We start from the raw sequence: 19,407 nt of genomic DNA on the forward strand, positions 1-19,407 counted from the left end.
AATGGCTGTAATATTCCATTGTATACATAAACCACATCTTCTTTATCCATTCATCTTTCGATGGACACCGAGGCTCCTTCCACAGTTTGGCTATTGTGGACGTGGCTGCTATAAACATCGGGGTGCAGGTGTCTCAGCTAAACTTACCTCTTAGGATTGCTTTTGTTGCATCCCAAAGATTTTGTATCATTATGTTATCTCCTTTTTTCTCCATTTAATTTTTTATTTAAAAAAAAATTCTTGGTTGACCCATTCATTGTTTAATAGCATGATATTTAACTTCCATGTATTTGTACTCTTTCCAGATTTTTTTCTTGTAGTTGATTTTTAGTTTCATACCATTGTGGTCACAAGAGATGCATGGTATAACTTCAATATTTTTTAATTTCTTGAGACTTGTTTTTTTGGCCTAATATGTGGTCTATCTGAAGAATGTTCCATGTACACTTGAAAAGAATATATTCATAGTCTGTGAAATGTAACTTATTAAGAATCTGAATCATAGCCCACAATGTTTAATCTGTAAGTACCTGTTTTTCTCAGCCATTTCAAGTATTCTGAACTCAAGTGTATAGGAAACTGGAGGAATTTGTTATCCAATTCTTAGCTTTAAAGGGCAAGTTAAAAACAAAACATCTGCTTTCTATGTAAGCAGCATATCTCTCAATGCTGATATAGATGGATACTTAGAATACTTAAGGAATTATTATCCTAACAGTTTTAATATCCATAAAGATGATGATGAAAATGATGTAATTTACAAATATTGTTATCTTTGCTTTACATTATCGTTAACTTCAGAATATGCTGAACAGATAGTTGGTGACCAGATAGAACATGATTATAATGTTAGTATCCTACTTGTCCCACAGCAATTTTAGAATCACTGAGGTGCAAAGAATTATGGAAGCGGGGCTATAAGGAATTCATTTTTCCTAACATGCTGATGATTTAGAATTTTATACCATCTATATTAATTGCTAACCTTTTGATTTTTGTTAATGACATAAGAGGAAAATACTATAATGCATATAGTTTCTAAATGAAGCATACTATGTATGCAGTAGCTAATATAGTGCCTAGACATTTTAGACAATAGTTGTCTGGATTTAATTAAGCATTTTGTATGTGTACATTTTAGCATACATACATTTTCAGGGGTGAGGAAAATTTAGCCAGGTCAATAATACTAAAAGAAGTTATTTTAAGTTGCCCATTAAAAATTTCTCAGTAGATCTTTTGGAAACCTCTTATTTGATCCCACTACACTTTCAACAACTTTTTAAAAACCTCTTATCATTTATAGTTAACTTTTTCTTAGTTGGAAAAGCATGCTACAGTACTTGTACATATGGTCGGCTCCTTTGTTTCAGAAAGCCAAGTTACCAGCCTGCATCATCCTCACATTTTGCAGCATTCTTTTTGATGGTAAAAAAAATAAAGACGGAGTTTGACATTTTTAATACAAAGTCCGTCTCTTTTTTATAGTTCAGATGCCTGTGTGAGAATAAGATAATTTTAGAAAATAAAATATATTTCTAAGTTTCATCAATTTTAAATTTACATATCTTTTTTATTTTATACTGTTGGTAAATGACAAAGACATTCATTTTAAACTCACTCTGCCTTGTGCCATAATATAATCTGGTATCACAGAAATATCTTGACACATCAGCAGATTTTTAAAATAAGTTTATTCTTTATTTTCCAACAATCACCTGATCATAATATTTGGATCACATTCAACTTAGTGTTCTGTTCCTGCACTCAACTACTATGTTTATTTTTTAAGAACAGATTTACTGAGGTACAATTTTCATGCAATAAAATTCACTCATTTAATTGTGCAATTTCATGATTTTTTTGTATATTTATAGAGTTGTATAACAATCACTAGAATTCATCACCCATTGTTACCACTCATAAAGATCCCTTGTGCATATCATTCAGCATATTTGATATGAACTCTTCCCTCTTGTCCAGTCCTTCACTGTTTTGTGCCCAGCTCTATTGAGGTTTATAATACAATACTCTATTTTATTTATTAAAAAAAGTATATTACCCATTATTATATGTATTTATTTCCTCTGTTGGACTATAAGTCCCTCAGATGGTCTTAATCTTTTTGATATACACATTGCCTAGCACACTGCCTGACAACTAAAGGCTCATTTTAATTATTAGTGAGCCAGCACCCACTCCATCTTGGAGAGACAAGCAGGGGCTTGACCTCTTGCTGTCTGCCATGCTCCACAGGCATCCCTGTGGATGATGCAGTGACTTTCAAAAAATATTTTTTGAGGTTTTATCCATTTATTATTTATTTTAGCAAGAAAATGAGCAAGAGAAGGAGCAGAAAGGGAAAGAATCCCAAACAGACCCCATACCAAGCACAGAACCCAATGTGGAGCCTAATCTCAAAACCCTGAAATCATAACCTGAGCTGAAACCAAGAGTCAAGACACCCAACCAGCTAAGCCACCCAGATGCCCCAAACCTAGAGATAGAAATAGACACCAGATCCAAGAGGCCCAATGAACCTATAGGAATCAGTTCTGCCTGTAGCAACCTACAGATTCAGTGTAGTTCCCAGAACATTCCTAAATGACTTTTTTGTTGTTTTGCAAAAAAATAGAAACCTATTCTAAAATTCATAGGGAATCTGAAAGAACCCCAGATAGCCAAAATAATCATGAAAAAGAACAAAGTTGGAGGCCTCACACTTCATGATTTCAAAACTTAACTATAAATCCATGGTAATCAAAAACAGTGCAGTATTGACAGAAAGAAAGATATAAAGACCAATAGAATAGAATGGAGAGCCAGAAATAAACCCTTCCATATTATGATTTAATGATTTTCAACAACTTGCTATGATCATTCAAATGAAGAGAGGACACTCTTCAACAATTGGCATTTGGAAACCTGGACTTAGACATGAGAAAAAAAAAAAAGAATTTGAACCTTTATCTCACACCATATATAGTAATTATCTTAAAATGGATCAAAGACCTTAAATATTAGAGCTAAAATATAAAACTCTTAGAAGAAACAGAAGGGGAAAAACTTCATGACACTGGATTTGGCAATGATTTTTTGGGTATAACACCTAAAATACAGGAAACAAAAGAAATGTTAGATAGCTGAGTTTCATCAAAATTAAAAAATTTTGTGCATCAAAACATTATCAACAGAGTGAAAAAGTAACCCATAAAATGAAACAAAATATCTGTAATTCAAATGTTTGATGATGGATTAAGATCCAGAATATATAAAGGATGACACTTCAACAATTAAAAAACCAAAACATTAAAAAATGGACAAAGTACTTGGATAGATTATTTTCCAAAGAAGATACACAAATGGCTCATAAGCATATGAAAAGATGCTCAACATCACTGATCATTAAGGAAATACAAATCAAAATCACAATGAGATACTACTGTATACCTGTTAGGATTGCTACTATCAAATCAAAAGAAAAGTGTTAGCAAACATGTAAAGGAACTCTGTGGACCATCTGAGAGAATGTAAAATGGCATGGCCACCTATGGCAAGCAATTCCTCAAAAAGTTTTTTTTTTAATGATTTTATTTATTTATGATAGACATAGAGAGAGAGAGAGGCAGAGACACAGGCAGTGGGAGAGGCAGGCTCCATGCCAGGAGCCCAACGTGGGACTCGATCCCGGGACTCCAGGATCGTGCCCTGGGCTAAAGGCAGGTGCTAAACCACTGAGCCACCCAGGGATCCCCCCTCAAAAAGTTAAAAAGAAAAGAATTACCCCCCACCCTCAAAAAATTACCATATGTTCCAGCAATTGTACTTCTGAATATATCCCCAAAGTAATTTTTTTAATTCTTTATTAACTTCAATTTAGTTAACATATACTATGTTATTTCTTTCAGGGATAGAATTTAGTGATTCATTATTTGCATATAACACCCAGGGTTCATTACATCAAGTGCCTTCCTTAATGCTGACCACCTGTGAATTACCTCTTCCTCTCACCCACCTGCTCTCCAGCACCCTTAAGTTTGTTTCCTAGAATTAAGCGTCTCTTATGGTTTGCCTCTCTCTCTATTGTCATCTCAATTTATTTTTCCTTTCCTTCCCTTATGTTCATCTGTTTTGTTTCTTAAATCCTACATGTGAGTGAAATCATGGCATTCATCTTTCTCTGACTGACTTATTTTGCTTAACGTAATACACTCTAGTTCCATCTGCATTGTTGCAAATCACAAGATTTCATTCTTTTTGATGATTAATATTCTGTTGTATATTTGTAGTATTTCTTCATTCATCTGTCAATGGACATCTCGGCTCTTTCCATACGTGGCTGTTGTGGGCACTGCTGTTATATAAACAATGGGGTGCATGTGTCCCTTCATATCACTATGTTGTATTCTTTGAACAAATACCTAGAAGTGCAATTGCTGGGTCATAGGATAGCTCTGTTTTCCCAAAGTAACTGAAAGCAATGACTTGAGATATTTTTACACTCATGTTCATAGCAACATTATTCACAGTAGCCAAAGTGTAGAAGCAACCTAAGTGTCCCTTGATGGCTAAATGCTTAAACAAAATGGATAAACACACACATTTATATACATATACATACACAATAGAATATTAGCCTTAAAAAGAAAATTCTGAAACATGTACAACATGGATGAACCTTTAGGACAGTATACTAAGTGAAAGAAGGTAGTCACAAAAAGACAATTACTGTATGTTTTCACTTATATGAGGTATACCTATAGTAGTGAAATTCATAGAGATAGTAAATGGAATGATGGTTACTAGTGGCTGGGGGAGGAGGGAATGAGAAGTTGTTATTTAATGGTTACAGAATTTTAGTTGGGATGATGAATAATTCTGGTGATGGATGGTTGTTTTGGTTTAAAACAATGTGAATGTACTTAATGTCACAGAACAGTACCATTTTGAAAATGGTAAATTTTATATTAAGTATATTTTACTACAATTTAGAAAAAAAGGAAATGCACGTATAAATGTGAATACTGGAAGTGTTTCACTTTTTCTGCCTAGTGAACTTATCTTTATTATCCAATTCCAATATCACATTCTTAGTGATGATTTCATATTGAATGTAGTTGAGTAATATTCAGTTTTGCTCTGGAAAATGGTTTTGTTTTCAACTGTTACTTCTCACCACTACCCCCAACACACTCATACACATACACCCACAAGCCCCTCCAATTTATATTTGATTTCAGTATTTGAATTCCATATAACCAAGGCCCTTCAAGATAAGTTTAAGTTTGGTTCTAGCTTAACTATTTAGTTTAAACTGAAACTCCACTATGATGAGACTTACCAAAATGAGGTATTTCAAAATCTGCTCAGTGTTCAGGTCAATGTAATGATACTCAGCTTTTCTAAATTATAGGAAGCAGTTGTTTTCCATTCTTTGTGGAATTCCACTGAGATACAATACTCCAGCGAATTCATATGATTTCTTATCTAAGTTTGTGGTTTCACAATAAATCACCTGTCATGAGTAAGACAGAATGTCGGAAAGTCGTGATTTACAGGTGACCTTCAAAAAGAACATGCAAGTATAAAGATTATCTGCTATCAGCATTAGAGCTTTCATCATCTTAAAATGAACTGTACCACTAAGTAGTGAATTTAGACCACTCCATGAGTTATATACTTGATTACTGAGAGAATACATTCATGTTAAAAAGTAGGGGAATTTTGTAGGTTGTAAGGTTTTGAGATGTCTGGAATCTCAAGTAGAAAATATTACACTATTAGTCTTTATAAAAATATTCAGGCATGAATCATTCTTTTCATAATCAAGACCAAGAGCCCTGTTGTGTGTCTCCATCATTTTACTTTAACAAAGTATCATCATCCTGAAAATTTCTTAATGGTTCAGTGTACGCAGAAAAGTCCTAGTTAGGTGGGCTGTTTGCCATAGAAATGAGCTAACTTTATTTATAGAATTATTCTTATCAAAATATTATGTCTTCTCCTATATACAGTGGAAATAATCTCCCTTATGGGGAAGCACTGGCATTTATGATAAACTATAAAAGCAATAAAACCTCACAATAATGCAGTCAGGAATTAAGGAATAAAGTGATTGGTTCCCATTCTATGCAAATTCCATGTCTCAAATGAAGGCTGGTACAGGTTCCTCTGGGGATTACAGAGACATCGGAAGAAAGGCAGGAATAATAGAGAAACGGAGTGTACTGCAGGGGTGGAGGGGTAGCTGTTAGAGAAAGGGAAGGTCCTCACATTATTATCTCCTATTACATTCATCCTAGAAATCCCAGCCAACGCAGGCCTATACCTACATATATTTAAGCCCAAAAAGCAACTACCACCAGATGGAACCAATCTGCATCTCAGACTAGGGTAGATTTTTACTCTCAGAGTTTGACAAGATCATTTCATTAATTTTCAAAATATCAAGAATACTTGTTTTGCAGGGTTGAATATTTTCAGCCCTCACTTATTTTCGGGGTTTTACTGAACATTTCTTTAATTATTGTTGTCCAACTATTTTTAATATTCAAGTATTCTAGAATATACAAGCTACTCTAACAGCAGACCTACCTAAAAGAAATCTAATGTATGCCACATATGTAATTTTAAAAATTTTAGTACCATATCATAAAAGTAATATATCAATGAAATTAATTTCACAATGTATTTTTTAATTTAATCCAGAGTATACAGAATATTATCATTTTAATATGTAAACAGAATAAAAAACTATGGAAACATTTTTTCCCATTTTTTCATACTGAATCTTTTGAAATCTGGTGTATATTTTTTTACTTATTGCACATCTCAATTTGGATTGTCCACATTTCAAGTTCTCAGTAGGTATATCTGGCCAGTGCTACCATATTAAACATTGTCCCTCTGTAAGCTTCTTTTCATTGATGTTTATTTAGAGAAAAATCAGACTGGGTGTGGAGTTTTTCCCTCTCCCTCTTTCCTCCCCCCACTGGTGTGTGTATGCTCTCTGTCTCTTTCTAAAATAAAATCTTTAAAAACACAGTTATTTGGTGATATGGAAGTAATATTTTAAGTTCTTTTTATCTTATGTGGGTGATTATTGCTTATATATAGGCATTATTATTATGTTTTAGCCACTTCTTCAGAAAATTATTTGAGATTGACATGTAATAAACGATCATTTTTTTTCTCTTGCAAGTAATGGGAAGTAGGTCTCCATTTTGCTTTTGTTTTTTAAGATTTTATTTATTTATTTGAGAGAGCAAAGGAGAGCACGAGCAGAGGGAGGGACAAAGGAAAAAGCAGACTGCCCACTGAGTAAGGAGCCCAATGCAGGGCTTGATCTCAGGACCTCGGGTTCATGACTGGAGCCAAAGGCAGGTGTTTAATTGACTAAGCCACCCAGGGCCCCTCCATTTTGCATTTTTTGACCAAACATTGATTTCCAGAAATGAATTAAGTACATTAATTGGGACATGACTTTGATGCTAACTCTTTAGTACAGTGCTTTTCAAATTGTGTTTGTGTTGACTGAAGTTGAAGAGTTTTTCATAGTCCTTCAGGACTTTTAAACGAATTTGATTCTGCATTCATTTTAAAATGTGTTTTAAACTTTTCAGCTTAAAATACAAAATGCCTGACATGTACTAAAAATGTACGCATTTATACATCATCATATTAATTTTTACAGATCTCAGAATACTGTCCTACTGCTATCTCACTTTTCTGTTAATGAGTGATCTGTTTATGAAGTAGGCAACTTAAAATAAAAATTTTATCATTTATACCATTTTTTTTGCATGAATCAGAATTTTTACAAACCTGTATAACCATCCAAAGTACAAAATTAAACAGAATATTGAGGCTAACTACACTGATACATAGTCCAAGTTTTATAAATTCTGTGTTTGTAAAAAACTGTTCCCCAAAACAAAACAAAAACAATTAAGTTCCACCTTTCCAATTGATGATTTATAATAAAATACATTAAAATTTATAAAGCAGAATTATGTTTCATGAACTTCATACTCAGATTTTGTTTAGTTTACTCCCTCCAAAAGATTAATCTGCTTAGAAAACAAGCTTGGAAACCATGTATATAGTAGTGTCTCTTATAGCTCTTCATTTCTAAAATAATTAACATAATTCCCAGGATAATCATTGTTTTTTTTATTCATAACTAACCCCCCCAAAAAATTAGTTATGCCCAAATGCTAAGGACAGATTTATGAATAAATTTTGAAGTCAAGCAGCTAACAGTTCATTAACTTTTATTTAATGTGTCCTATTTTTCTCTTTTAAAAATGAGAAAATAGTACTTTTGGGTCATCTTAAAATACCCCTGCATAGCAAATGGAAAACTGCAAAATAATAATTTACTATTATTTTTGTCTTGGACATAACCACTTAAAGCAGTCAAAATTGTTTTAGAAATAACTATGTGTGTCATGTGCTCTCTTATAGAAATGTAGCTTATTCACATTACAAAATATCTAATATAATCAGAACTTTCAAAATTTGTATTTCTGATGACTATCAAATTTAATAATATAGAATAATGTGAAAAAAATAAGTAATTTTTGTAAGCATGCTGTAAATAGGTGAAATTGGAAAGGAGTTATAATTTCTTCAGATAAATGTATTTTGGCTTGCTCACATATCATCAGTTGCACAAACAAAAAATTATATAGGACGTGACACAGAATGAAGTGATATTCAACAAGCAATATTTGAATGTGAACCTGCAGTTGTTTTTCTTTAATACAATGAATTACTTTTTGTTTTTCAAATGAATCCAAACTTATATCTTACCAGTATTAAATCTTAATAATGACAGTAGAATAATCTTTTTGAATATTAGGAATTTTCCTTCTGGATTGATTCCAAACTATGAAAGATCTATAAAACTGTATTTTTATATTATTATCATGATGGTATTTACCAACATAGATAATTTTTCATTATGAAAATAAAGCATAGAAACTAGAAGTACCCTAAATATCCTTCAAAAGATAAATAAAAACAAATCTTGAGAAAATGAAAATGGAAATACAATGTACCAAAACTTATGGGATGCATGAAAAACAATTCTAAGAGGGAAGTTTATAGCAATAAATACCTACATTAAGTAAAAAGTAGGATCTCAAAAAAACAACTTAATTTTATACTTCAAGGTATTAGAAAGAAAAGGATATACAAAACTGCAAATTAGAAGAAAAGAGGAAATAATGAAGGTCAGAGTAGAAATAAATAGTCTAAAAAGGACAATAGAAAAGATCAATGAAGCGAAGAGCTCAATTTTCAAAAAGATAAAATAAAGAGGACTCAAATAAAATTAGAAATGAAACAGACAGTTGGGGATCCCTGGGTGGCTCAGCAGTTTGGTGCCTGCCTTCAGCCCAGGGTGTGATCCTGGAGTCCCGGGATCAAGTCCCACATTGGGCTCCTTGCATGAGCCTGCTTCTCCCCCTGCCTGTGTCTCTGCCTTTCTGTGTCTCTTATGAATAAATAAATAAAATCTTAGAAGAAATGAAACACATTACAACTGATACAACAGAAATACAATCAATGAAAAGATCATACTCCATGATCAGATGGAAGTCATTCCAGAGATGCAAGGATGGATTTAACATCTGCAAATCAATAAATGTGATGTACCACATGTTCAAAATGAAGTATAAAAAATGTATATGATTATCTTAGTAAACTCAGAAAAGCATTTGACAATATTTAACACCCTTTTATGATAAGTCTCAGAAAATTAGGTAGAGAGAGGATGTACCTCAACATTGGAAGGGCTGTATGTGACAAGCCATAGCTTATATCATACGCAACAGTGAAATACTAAAAGCAGATCCTCTATGATAAGGAACAATAGACAAGGATGCCCACTCTCAAAACTTTATTCAACATAGTACTAGAAATCCTAGCCAGAGGAGTTAGGTAAGAAAAAGAAATAAAAGATCTACAAATCAAAAAGAAAGAAGTAAAATTACCTCTGTTTGCAGATCACATGATATAATATGTAGAAAAGCCTGTAAACTTCAACAGAAACACTACTAGAGTTAATAAATGAATTCAGTAAAGTTGCAAAATATAAATCTATATATGAAAATCCATTATATTTCTATATATTAACAATGAACTGGGGATCCCTGGGTGGCTCAGTGGTTTAGCGCCTGCCGTCGGCCCAGGGCGTGATCCTGGAGACCTGGGATCAAGTCCCACATCAGGCTCCCTGCATGGAGCCTGCTTCTCCCTCCACCTGTGTCTCTGCCTCTCTCTCTCTCCTTTCTCTGTCTCTCATGAATGAATAAATAAAATCTTAAAAAAAAAAATGAACCATCAGAAACAGATTTTAAGTAAATCCCGTATGCAATAGCATCCAAACCACCAAAATACTTAGGAATAAATTTAATGAAGGAAGTTAAAGGCTGTACACTGAAAGCTATAAGACACTAATGAAAGAAATTGAAGAGGGCACAAGTAAATGGGAAAAGTACGTTGTGTTTATGGATTAGAACAATATATATTGTTAAAATGTCTGTACTACCCAAAGCCATCTACAGACTAGATGTAATCCCTATCAAAATTGCAATACCATTTTTCACAGAAATCAAACAAACAAACCTTCAGTTTGTTCACTGTTGTTAAGAGTCTTTTAATGGTTTGCTTCCCTCTCTGTTTTTTTTCCCCATATGTTCATCTGTTTTGTTTCTTAAATTGCACATGTGAGTGAAATCATACAGTATTTGTCTTACTCTGACTTATCTCACTTAGCATAATACTCTCTAGCTCCATCCATGTCATTGCAAATGGCAAGATTTCATTCTTTTTTATGGTTGAGTAATATTCCATTATATATGTATATACATATATACCTCTTCTTTATTCATCAGTCAGTGGACACTTGGGCTACTTCCATAATGCAGCTATTGTAGATAAGCTGCTATAAATGTTGGTGGGCATGTATTTTTTTGAATTAGCATTTTTGTATCCTTCAGATAAATACATAGAACAATTGTTGGATCATAGAATAGTTCTATTTTTAACTTCTTGAGGAACCTCCATACTGTTTTCTACAGTGGCTGCACCAGTTTGCATTTCTACGCACAGTGAAAGAGGGTTCCCTTTTGTCCACATCTTGCCAATACCTGTTTCCAGCGTTGTTAATTTTAGCCATTTTGACTGGTATGAGGTGGTATTTTATTGTAGTTTTGATATGTATTTCCCTAGTGATGAATGATGTTGAGGATTTTTTCATGTCTGTTGGCCATCTGTATGTCTTCTTGGAAAAATGTCTATTCATGTCTTCTCATTTTTCAGTTGGATAACTCTTTTATTGGGTGTTGAGTTTGATAAGTTCTTCACATATATTAGGTACTAAGCCATTATCATATATGTCATTTGCAAATATCTTCTTCCATTCTGTAGGTTTCCTCTTAGTTTTGTTGATTGTTTCCTTCACTCTGTGAACATTTTTATTTTGATATAGTTCCAGCAGTTAATTTTTGCTTTTTATTTTCCTTGCCTCAGGAGACGTATCTAGAAAAATGTTGCCATGGCTGATGTCAGAAAGTTACTGCTTGTGTCCTCTTCAAGGATTTTTATGATTTCAGGTGTCACATTTTGGTCTTTCATCTATTTTGAGTTTATTTTTGTATATGGTATAGGAAAGTGGTCCAGTTTCATTCTTCTGCATGTAGGTGTCCAGTTTTCCCAACTACATCTGTTGTAAAGACTGTCTTCAATCAACAAAACTAAAAGGTAACCTATAGAATTGGAGCAGATATTTACAAATGACATAACTGATAAAAGGATTAGTATCTAAAATATATAAAGAATTTATAAAACTCAAAGGCCAAGAAACAAATAATCTGTTTTAAAAATGGGCATCAGTAGACATTTTTCCAAAGAAGACATACAGATAGGCAGCAGACATGAAAAGATGCTCAACCTCATGCATTATCAGGGAAATGCAGCTCAAAACCACAATGTAATAATCACCTCACATCTCAGAATAGCTAAAATCAACAATACCGGAAACAACAGATGTTGGTGAGGATGCAGAGAAAGAGGAACCCTCTTCCACTGTTGGTGGGAATGCAAACTGGTGCAGCCACTCTGGAAAACAGTGTGGAGGTTCCTCAAAAAGTTAAAAATAGAACCTATTCTATCATCCAGGAATCACACTACTAGGTATTTGTCCAAACGATGCAAAAATACAAATCAAAAAGGCTACATGCATTCTGATATATATGGTAGGATTATCTACAATAGCCAAATTATGGAAATAGCTCAAGTGTCCATCAACTGATGAATGATAAAGAAGATGTGGTGTGTGTGTGTGTGTGTGTGTGTGTATATATATATATATATATATTCAGCCATTATAAAGAAGTCTTGCCATTTGCAATGACATGGTTGGAACTCTAGAGATTATTATGCTAAGGGAAATAAGTCAGTCAGAGAAAGACAAATACCATAGGATTTCATTCATATGTGGAATCTAAGAAACAAATCAACAAAGAGCAAAAAATTGATCTATGTATCTGTATTTATGCCAGTACCATAAACAGTACTGTTTTGATTACTACAGCTTTGAACATAACTTGATGTCTGGAATTGTGATACCTCCAGTATTTCTTTTTCAAGATTGAGATCTTTTTCAAGATTGCTTTGGCTATTTGAGTTCTTTTTATAGTTATATACAAATTTTAGGATTCTAGTTCTGTAGAAAATGCTCTTGGTATTTTGTTAGAGATTGCATTAAATCTGTAGATTGCTTTGGGTAGTGTAGACATTTTCTTTTGTGTGTGTGTGTGTGTGTGTGTGTGTGTAGACATTTTCAATATTTATTCACACAATCCATGAGCAGGGAGTATCTTTCCATTTCTTAACATTGTCTTGAATTTCTTTCATCAGTATTTTATCATATACAGAGTACAGGTCTTTCATCTCTTTAATGATGCTTATTCCTAGATATCCTATTGTGTTTGGCATAATTGTAAGTGGGATTATTTTCTTGATTTCTCTTTCTGCTGCTTCATTATTAGAGTATAGGAATTCAACGGATTCCACGGATTCCTATACTTTGATTTTGTATCCTGCAGCTTTACTGAATTTATCAATTCTAGTGATAATTTTTTTTTATTGTGGAGTCTTTAGGGTTTTCTATATATAGTATCATGCATATGTGAATCCTAAAATTTCTACTTCTTCCTTACCAATTTAGATGCATTTTACTTCTTTATGTGGCTTAATTGCTGTGGCTAGGACTTTTAGTACTATATCAAATAAAAGTGGTAAGAGTGGACATCCTTGACTGGTTCCTCACCTGAGTGGAAAGGCTCTGTTTTTTCTCATTGAGTATATTGGCTGTGGGTTTTTCATATAGGCCTTTATTATGTTGAAGTATGTTCCTTTTAGACCTACTTCACAGATTTTTATTATGAATGAGTGTTGTACTTTGTCAAATGCTTTTTCTGCATCTAATGAAATAGGGTTTTTATCCTTTCTGTACTCCTGTGACATATTTCATTTGACTGTTTTGGAAATGTTGAACCACCCTGTATCCTGGGAATAAATCCCATTTGGTCATGGTCATGGTGTATGACTTTTTTTTTTAATTTTTAGAGAGAGAGAGAACATGTATGTGGGGAGGCACAGAGGAAGAGAATCTTCACACAGACTCCCGGCTGAGCACAGACTCCAGTGTGGGGCTTGATCTCACAACCCATAAGATTGTGATCTGAGTCAAACAGTTAAACAACTGAGCCACTCAGGTGCCCTGGTGTATAATTTTTTTAATGGATTTTTTTGTTGGATTTGGTTTGCTAAGGTTTTGTTGAATTTTGCATCTATATTCATGAGAAATATTGGATTGTAGATCTCTTCTTTTTGTGGTATCTTGACAAGCAGTCTTGAGAAAGAAGAACAAAGCTGAAGGCATCATAAGTCCCGACTTCAAACTATACTACAGATCTACAGTAATCAACACAATATGGCATTGACATTAAAAAAAAATTAAACATACAGATCTATGGAACAGAATAGAGAACCTAGAAATAAACTCACAGAGATTTGTTCAATTAATTTTTGACAAGACAGCCAAGAATATATAAGGGAGAAGATTGTCCCTTCAATAGATGGTTTTAGATAACTGAATATACACCTGAAAAAGAATGCAAATGGGATGCCTGGGTGGCTCAGCATTGAGCCAAAGCTCAGGGCATGACCCCAGAGTCTCAGGATTGAGTCCCACATCTGGCTTCCTGCATGGAATCTGCTTCTCCCTCTGCCTATGTCTCTGCCTCACTCTCTCTGTGTCTCTCATGAATAAATAAATAAAATCTTTTTAAAAAAAAAGAAAAAGAATGCAAATAGACCTCTATCTTCAACTTTGCACAAAAATCAACGCAAAATGGATCAAATCTTTGAACATGAAACCTAAAACCATGAATCTCCTAGAAGAAAACAAAGAATAAGCTCCTTGACATTGATCTTGATAATAAATACATTTTTAGATTTAGGAATAAAAGCAACAATTAATGGAACTACATCAAACATTTTTTAAAGTTCTACACAACAAAGGAAACCATTAACAAAATAAAAAGGCCACCTACTAAATGGGAAAAGACGGTCACCCTGTTGGTGTAAATGTTAACTGGTACAGCCACTATGGCAAACAGCATAGAGGCTCCTCAAGAAATTAAAACTAGAACTACCTGGGGCACCTAGGTGGCTCATTTGGTTAAGTGTCTGCCTTTGGTTCTGGTCATGATCCCAGGGTCCTGGAATGAGCCCTGCATTGGGCTCCCTGCTCAGTGGGAAGTCTGCTTCTCCCTCTTCCTCTGCCACCCTTTGTGCACATGCTCTCTGTCTATCAAAAATAAATAAAATCTTTCAAAACAATAGAACTACCAATAATCCCACTTTTGGATATATAGGCAAAGGAAACAAAATAATCTGAAAGAATAACCTGAACTCTCATGTTTATAGCAGAATGGCTTACAATATCCAAAGTATGAAAAAAATTTAAGTGCCTACAGATAAGTGGGTAAAGAACATGAGATATATATATATATATATATATATACACACACACACAATGGAATATTACACAGCATCTAAAAAAAAGTGTGTGAATGTATAAAATATGTAGGGTGATGGATGTTAACTCAATGAGGGGACTCTTTTCACAATATGTGTGTGTATATATATATTAAATCCTCATACTGTGTACTCTAAAAATCTCACATTAGGGGATCCCTGGGTGGCGCAGCGGTTTAGCGCCTGCCTTTGGCCCAGGGCGCGATCCTGGAGACCCGGGATCGAGTCCCACATCAGGCTCCCGGTGCATGGAGCCTGCTTCTCCCTCTGCCTGTGTCTCTGCCTCTCTCTCTCTCTGTGTGTGTGACTATCATAAATAAATAAATAAAAATTTTTAAAAAATAAAAAATAAAAATCTCACATTAAATTGTCAATTACACTCAAAAAAATTAATAAGCAGCATAGAAGAGGAAATGTAATCCGTACAATAACTAATTATAATTTTCCAGGATTTTTGCAATATCCAGAAGATATTTTCTGAACATCAATAGTGACCATTAATTCAAAATAAATTAATAAATAAATAAATCTCTTACATTTCACTAATCAGTTATTACAGAGGGAGAAGAGTTGGAGAATCCTAGGCTAATGTCCCATGACCACAAACTAGATAACTGTCAAATCATCCTAAATAACCCAGAAATTGACATGAAGACTGACAGAAAAGCCCCACAACTAAAGGGAGAGAAGACATTGAAGAACATAGGAATTTCAGAGATGTGATTTAGGGGAGAAATGGAGGCCAGGTGCTACAGAGGGGAGAGAAGTGTGGTTGTAGAGAAGGATAAAAGAGAGTGGAGCACACAGGGGAACACACAAGGAGAATGTTTCCCCAAAGCCGTTGGTTTGGCAAACAACAAGGATGGGATTTCATGTCTTCTTGCCATCAGAGGAGCTTAGAACCTGGAGTTTTGTTTTTGTTTTTTGTTTTTTTTTTCTAAGATTTTTTATTTATTCATGAGAAACAGAGAGAGAGGCAGAGACACAGGTAGAGGGAGAAGCAGGCTCCATGCAGGGAGCCCGACGTGGAACTGGATTCTGGTCTCCAGGATCAGGCCCTGGACTGAAGGTGGTGCTAAACCACTGAGCCACCTGGGCTGCCCAGAACCTGGAGTTCTAAAGGTCAGAGGGCCTGGCTTACTTAGAGACTAGAGGGCACTGTGCTACTCCTGAAGAGAAAGGAGGCAAACAAAGCAGAGAGAACCAGACAGTATTATGCTGAGCAAAATAAGTCAGTCAGGAAAAGACAAATACCATATGATTTCACTCAAATGTGGAATTTAAGAAATAAAACAACTGAGAGAAGGGACAAAAAAGACACACACACACACAAATCAAGAAACATATTTGAGTGTAGAGAACAAAATGATGGTTACTAGAAGGGGGAGGTAGGTGAGCAGATAAGTTAAAGAGATGATGGGATCCAAGGGAATGTGCTTGTGATGAACACCAGGTAATATACGGAAGTGTTTAATCACTGTATTAACACATGAAACTCTTACACTGTGTATTAATTAACTGAAATCGACTAAAAACTTATGGTGGCTCAGTAAGTAAAACTTGAGTGTCTCAATTGGTGAAGTGTCTGCCTGCAGCTTAGGTCATGGTCCTGGGCTTGAGCCCCACGTCAGGCTCCCTGCTCAGGGAGGAGCCTGCTTTTCCCCTCCTCCTTGGCTCCTGTTCTCTGTTGCTATCTCTGTCTCTCGCTCTCAAATAAATAAATCTTTTTTAAAAATTTTAAAATGTATTAAAAATCAGTTCCTCAGTAAAGTGGAGAGGCAAATGGATAAACAAATATGGTCTAGCATAAAATGAAATAATATGGAGCAATAAAAGGAAACAAACTATAGATTTACACAATATGGATGAATCAAATATAATTTACTGGGTAAAAGAACTCAGTTTTATGCTATTTTGAAAAAGGGAAATCTATAGCGATGGATGACATCAGTAATTTTCAAGAATTGGTGGGAAAAGGAATTGACTAAAAGAGGGCAGCAGGAGGGAACTTTGTACACATAGTGAACACATTTAGCACCTAAATTTGGTTTTAAATACCATTGTCCAACAAGAAAAACTAGACTTCTTGGAGACATTTCTTTGGGGGTTGAAATAGGGAAAATTTAAGATGAGCTTGGAATATCATCTTGTGTTATCTAAAAGAAGAGCTTAAAAAACAAAAAGGAAAAAGAGAAAGGCATGCTGAAAGGACACAGAAACCTCTTTGATAGAACTCCCAGTGGCCAAAACTGAAAAAAATGGAGCAACAAATTTAATAATGATAATATTTTATCAAAAGAATAAGATTATACCCATGTGTCCATACTTACAGAAGAATTCCAATTACTAATGTAGAAGAAATGAAGGAAATAAACACCATTTGATCAGCACAATAAAAATTATCATAGGCAAGATCCACTGATGAGTTCTCATATTAGTGTTGAGAAATTTAAGGAGAAAGAGGGTATTTTCATAGTCACAAATTTTCTCCAAGACATTCACAAATGAAAATCACATTACAGAATAGAAACTTGCCAGACAGCACCTTAACCAAGTCATAAGGTTAATACCACTTGTCATAAAACATCTATACCCTGATCTGATGCACTGAGAGGATGCATCACCCTGATAACCTTCCCCAAAATGTACAACCTCAGTCTAATCAAACAAACCTAAATGAGGGCTACTCTACAAAATCATTGGCTGGTACTACTGGTACTAGTACTCTTCAAATATCAAGGTCATGAAAGACAAGGAAAGATAAATATTCTGTTGGTGACTGAAGAAAACTAAGAAATCTTAACAAGTACATGCACTGTGGGATCATGGATAGATCCTGGAGCAGGACAAATTTTTCTGAATAATGTTTTAAATTTAACTCACAGTATTTTGCACTATTGCTTTCTTCATTTGGAAATATTTACTATGGTTATGTAAGTTAAAATTAGGGGAACTGGATAATGGGCAGATGGGAATATATGTACTATCTTTACAAACCTAGAATTATCTCAAAAATAGAAACAAAATATAGATATCTAAGGATCATTCCAGTGTTGTTTTTATATCTCACAATAATCAAATAGCACTGGAGAAAAAAAGACTTTTAATTTGATCACCAGATAAACACTTTTGATAATTATCAATTTTGTGGTTTATTTTAAATATATTTTAGTTGTGGTTATTTTGAAGTTTTAATAAATATATTCACTAATCAGTATCTAATGGGCAATAAAACCAGAGGTGATTCGGGAAATTGAACAGGTGAACCAAAACAAATGCTCTTAATTCGGTGATGTGTTCTTCAGCTGTATATCAGAGTTTATTTTCTTCTCTTCACTCCTCTTTATTGAGTGTAACCATTCACTTTATGCCTCTTTCATACTTAATGTACATTAGAATCTCAGAGTTAAATTTCCCTCCTTGAAGGAACAGAATTTTTAAAAGACTAGGCAATTACAGGTTTTCTCATGGCTGTTAGGATGCCCCACACTTTCGTGGCAGCTGAGAAAGTAGTCACTATAAGATGCCAAAGCACTGTGGGTAACGTCACCATCCTACCTCATTGATAGGTTTACCAGGGGCTTTACTATAAAAGAATAACCTGGTTATTTGGGGAATATAATAATCTATATAATATATATAATGAATAATCTATAATTGTATTCTGTATACTTGGAACCGTTATAAACCATGTAAAAATAAAAAATCAAAACCAAAATCATGATCTTTGCCAAAGAATCTCCACTCTTGAAAGAGGACAAGACAGGAAGAAACTGTAGTGGGTAGAAAGAGCAAAGGCTTTAGCTGTTTTTGCCATCATAGCCTCATTATTTCTTTGATTACTAGATCTGTGGCCTTGGGTTATTTATTCTGAGTTTGTTTCCTTATCTGTGCTATAGAATACAAATATCAGTCTTAGAAAATTGTTATAATCATTGATACCTGGCACATACACACATAGTAAGTGATAGCTGTTACTATAGTCTTTGTTATCAAGACTGATAGACTATTGGAAAACATGATAGTTTATTATATTAAATAACTTTAGTTATTGAATATTGTGTTAGGTGCTCAATCTGTGTTTTCTCCCTTTAGAGATGACGAAGAGAAAAAAAAATCTCCATCAGAAGGTACTGATGAGAAGGCTAATGGAACACATCCAAAGACCATCAGTCGTATCGGGAGCACTACCAATCCATTCTTAGACATTCCTCACGACCCGAATGCTGCTGTGTACAAAAGTGGATTCTTGGCTCGGAAAATCCATGCAGATATGGATGGAAAGAAGAGTAA

General features: G+C 34.2%; 1 protein-coding gene across 13 annotated transcripts in view; it reads left to right on the top strand.

The window, feature by feature from the left end:
* The window catches only part of PSD3 (pleckstrin and Sec7 domain containing 3), a 713,619-nt gene that overhangs the window by 517,027 nt on the left and 177,185 nt on the right, over positions 1 to 19,407 (top strand). For 12 of the 13 annotated variants that reach the window (XM_077849457.1, XM_077849458.1, XM_077849455.1 and 9 more), the window contains one exon: positions 19,210 to 19,403. In XM_077849457.1, coding sequence (XP_077705583.1) covers positions 19,210 to 19,403 — 194 coding nt within the window. Of the gene's footprint in view, positions 1 to 19,209; positions 19,404 to 19,407 lie in introns of those variants that run through there. The other variant, XM_077849463.1, reaches the window with a different exon arrangement.

This window comes from Canis aureus, chromosome 15 (genome assembly GCF_053574225.1).
Source record: "Canis aureus isolate CA01 chromosome 15, VMU_Caureus_v.1.0, whole genome shotgun sequence".
Lineage (NCBI taxonomy): Eukaryota > Metazoa > Chordata > Mammalia > Carnivora > Canidae > Canis > Canis aureus.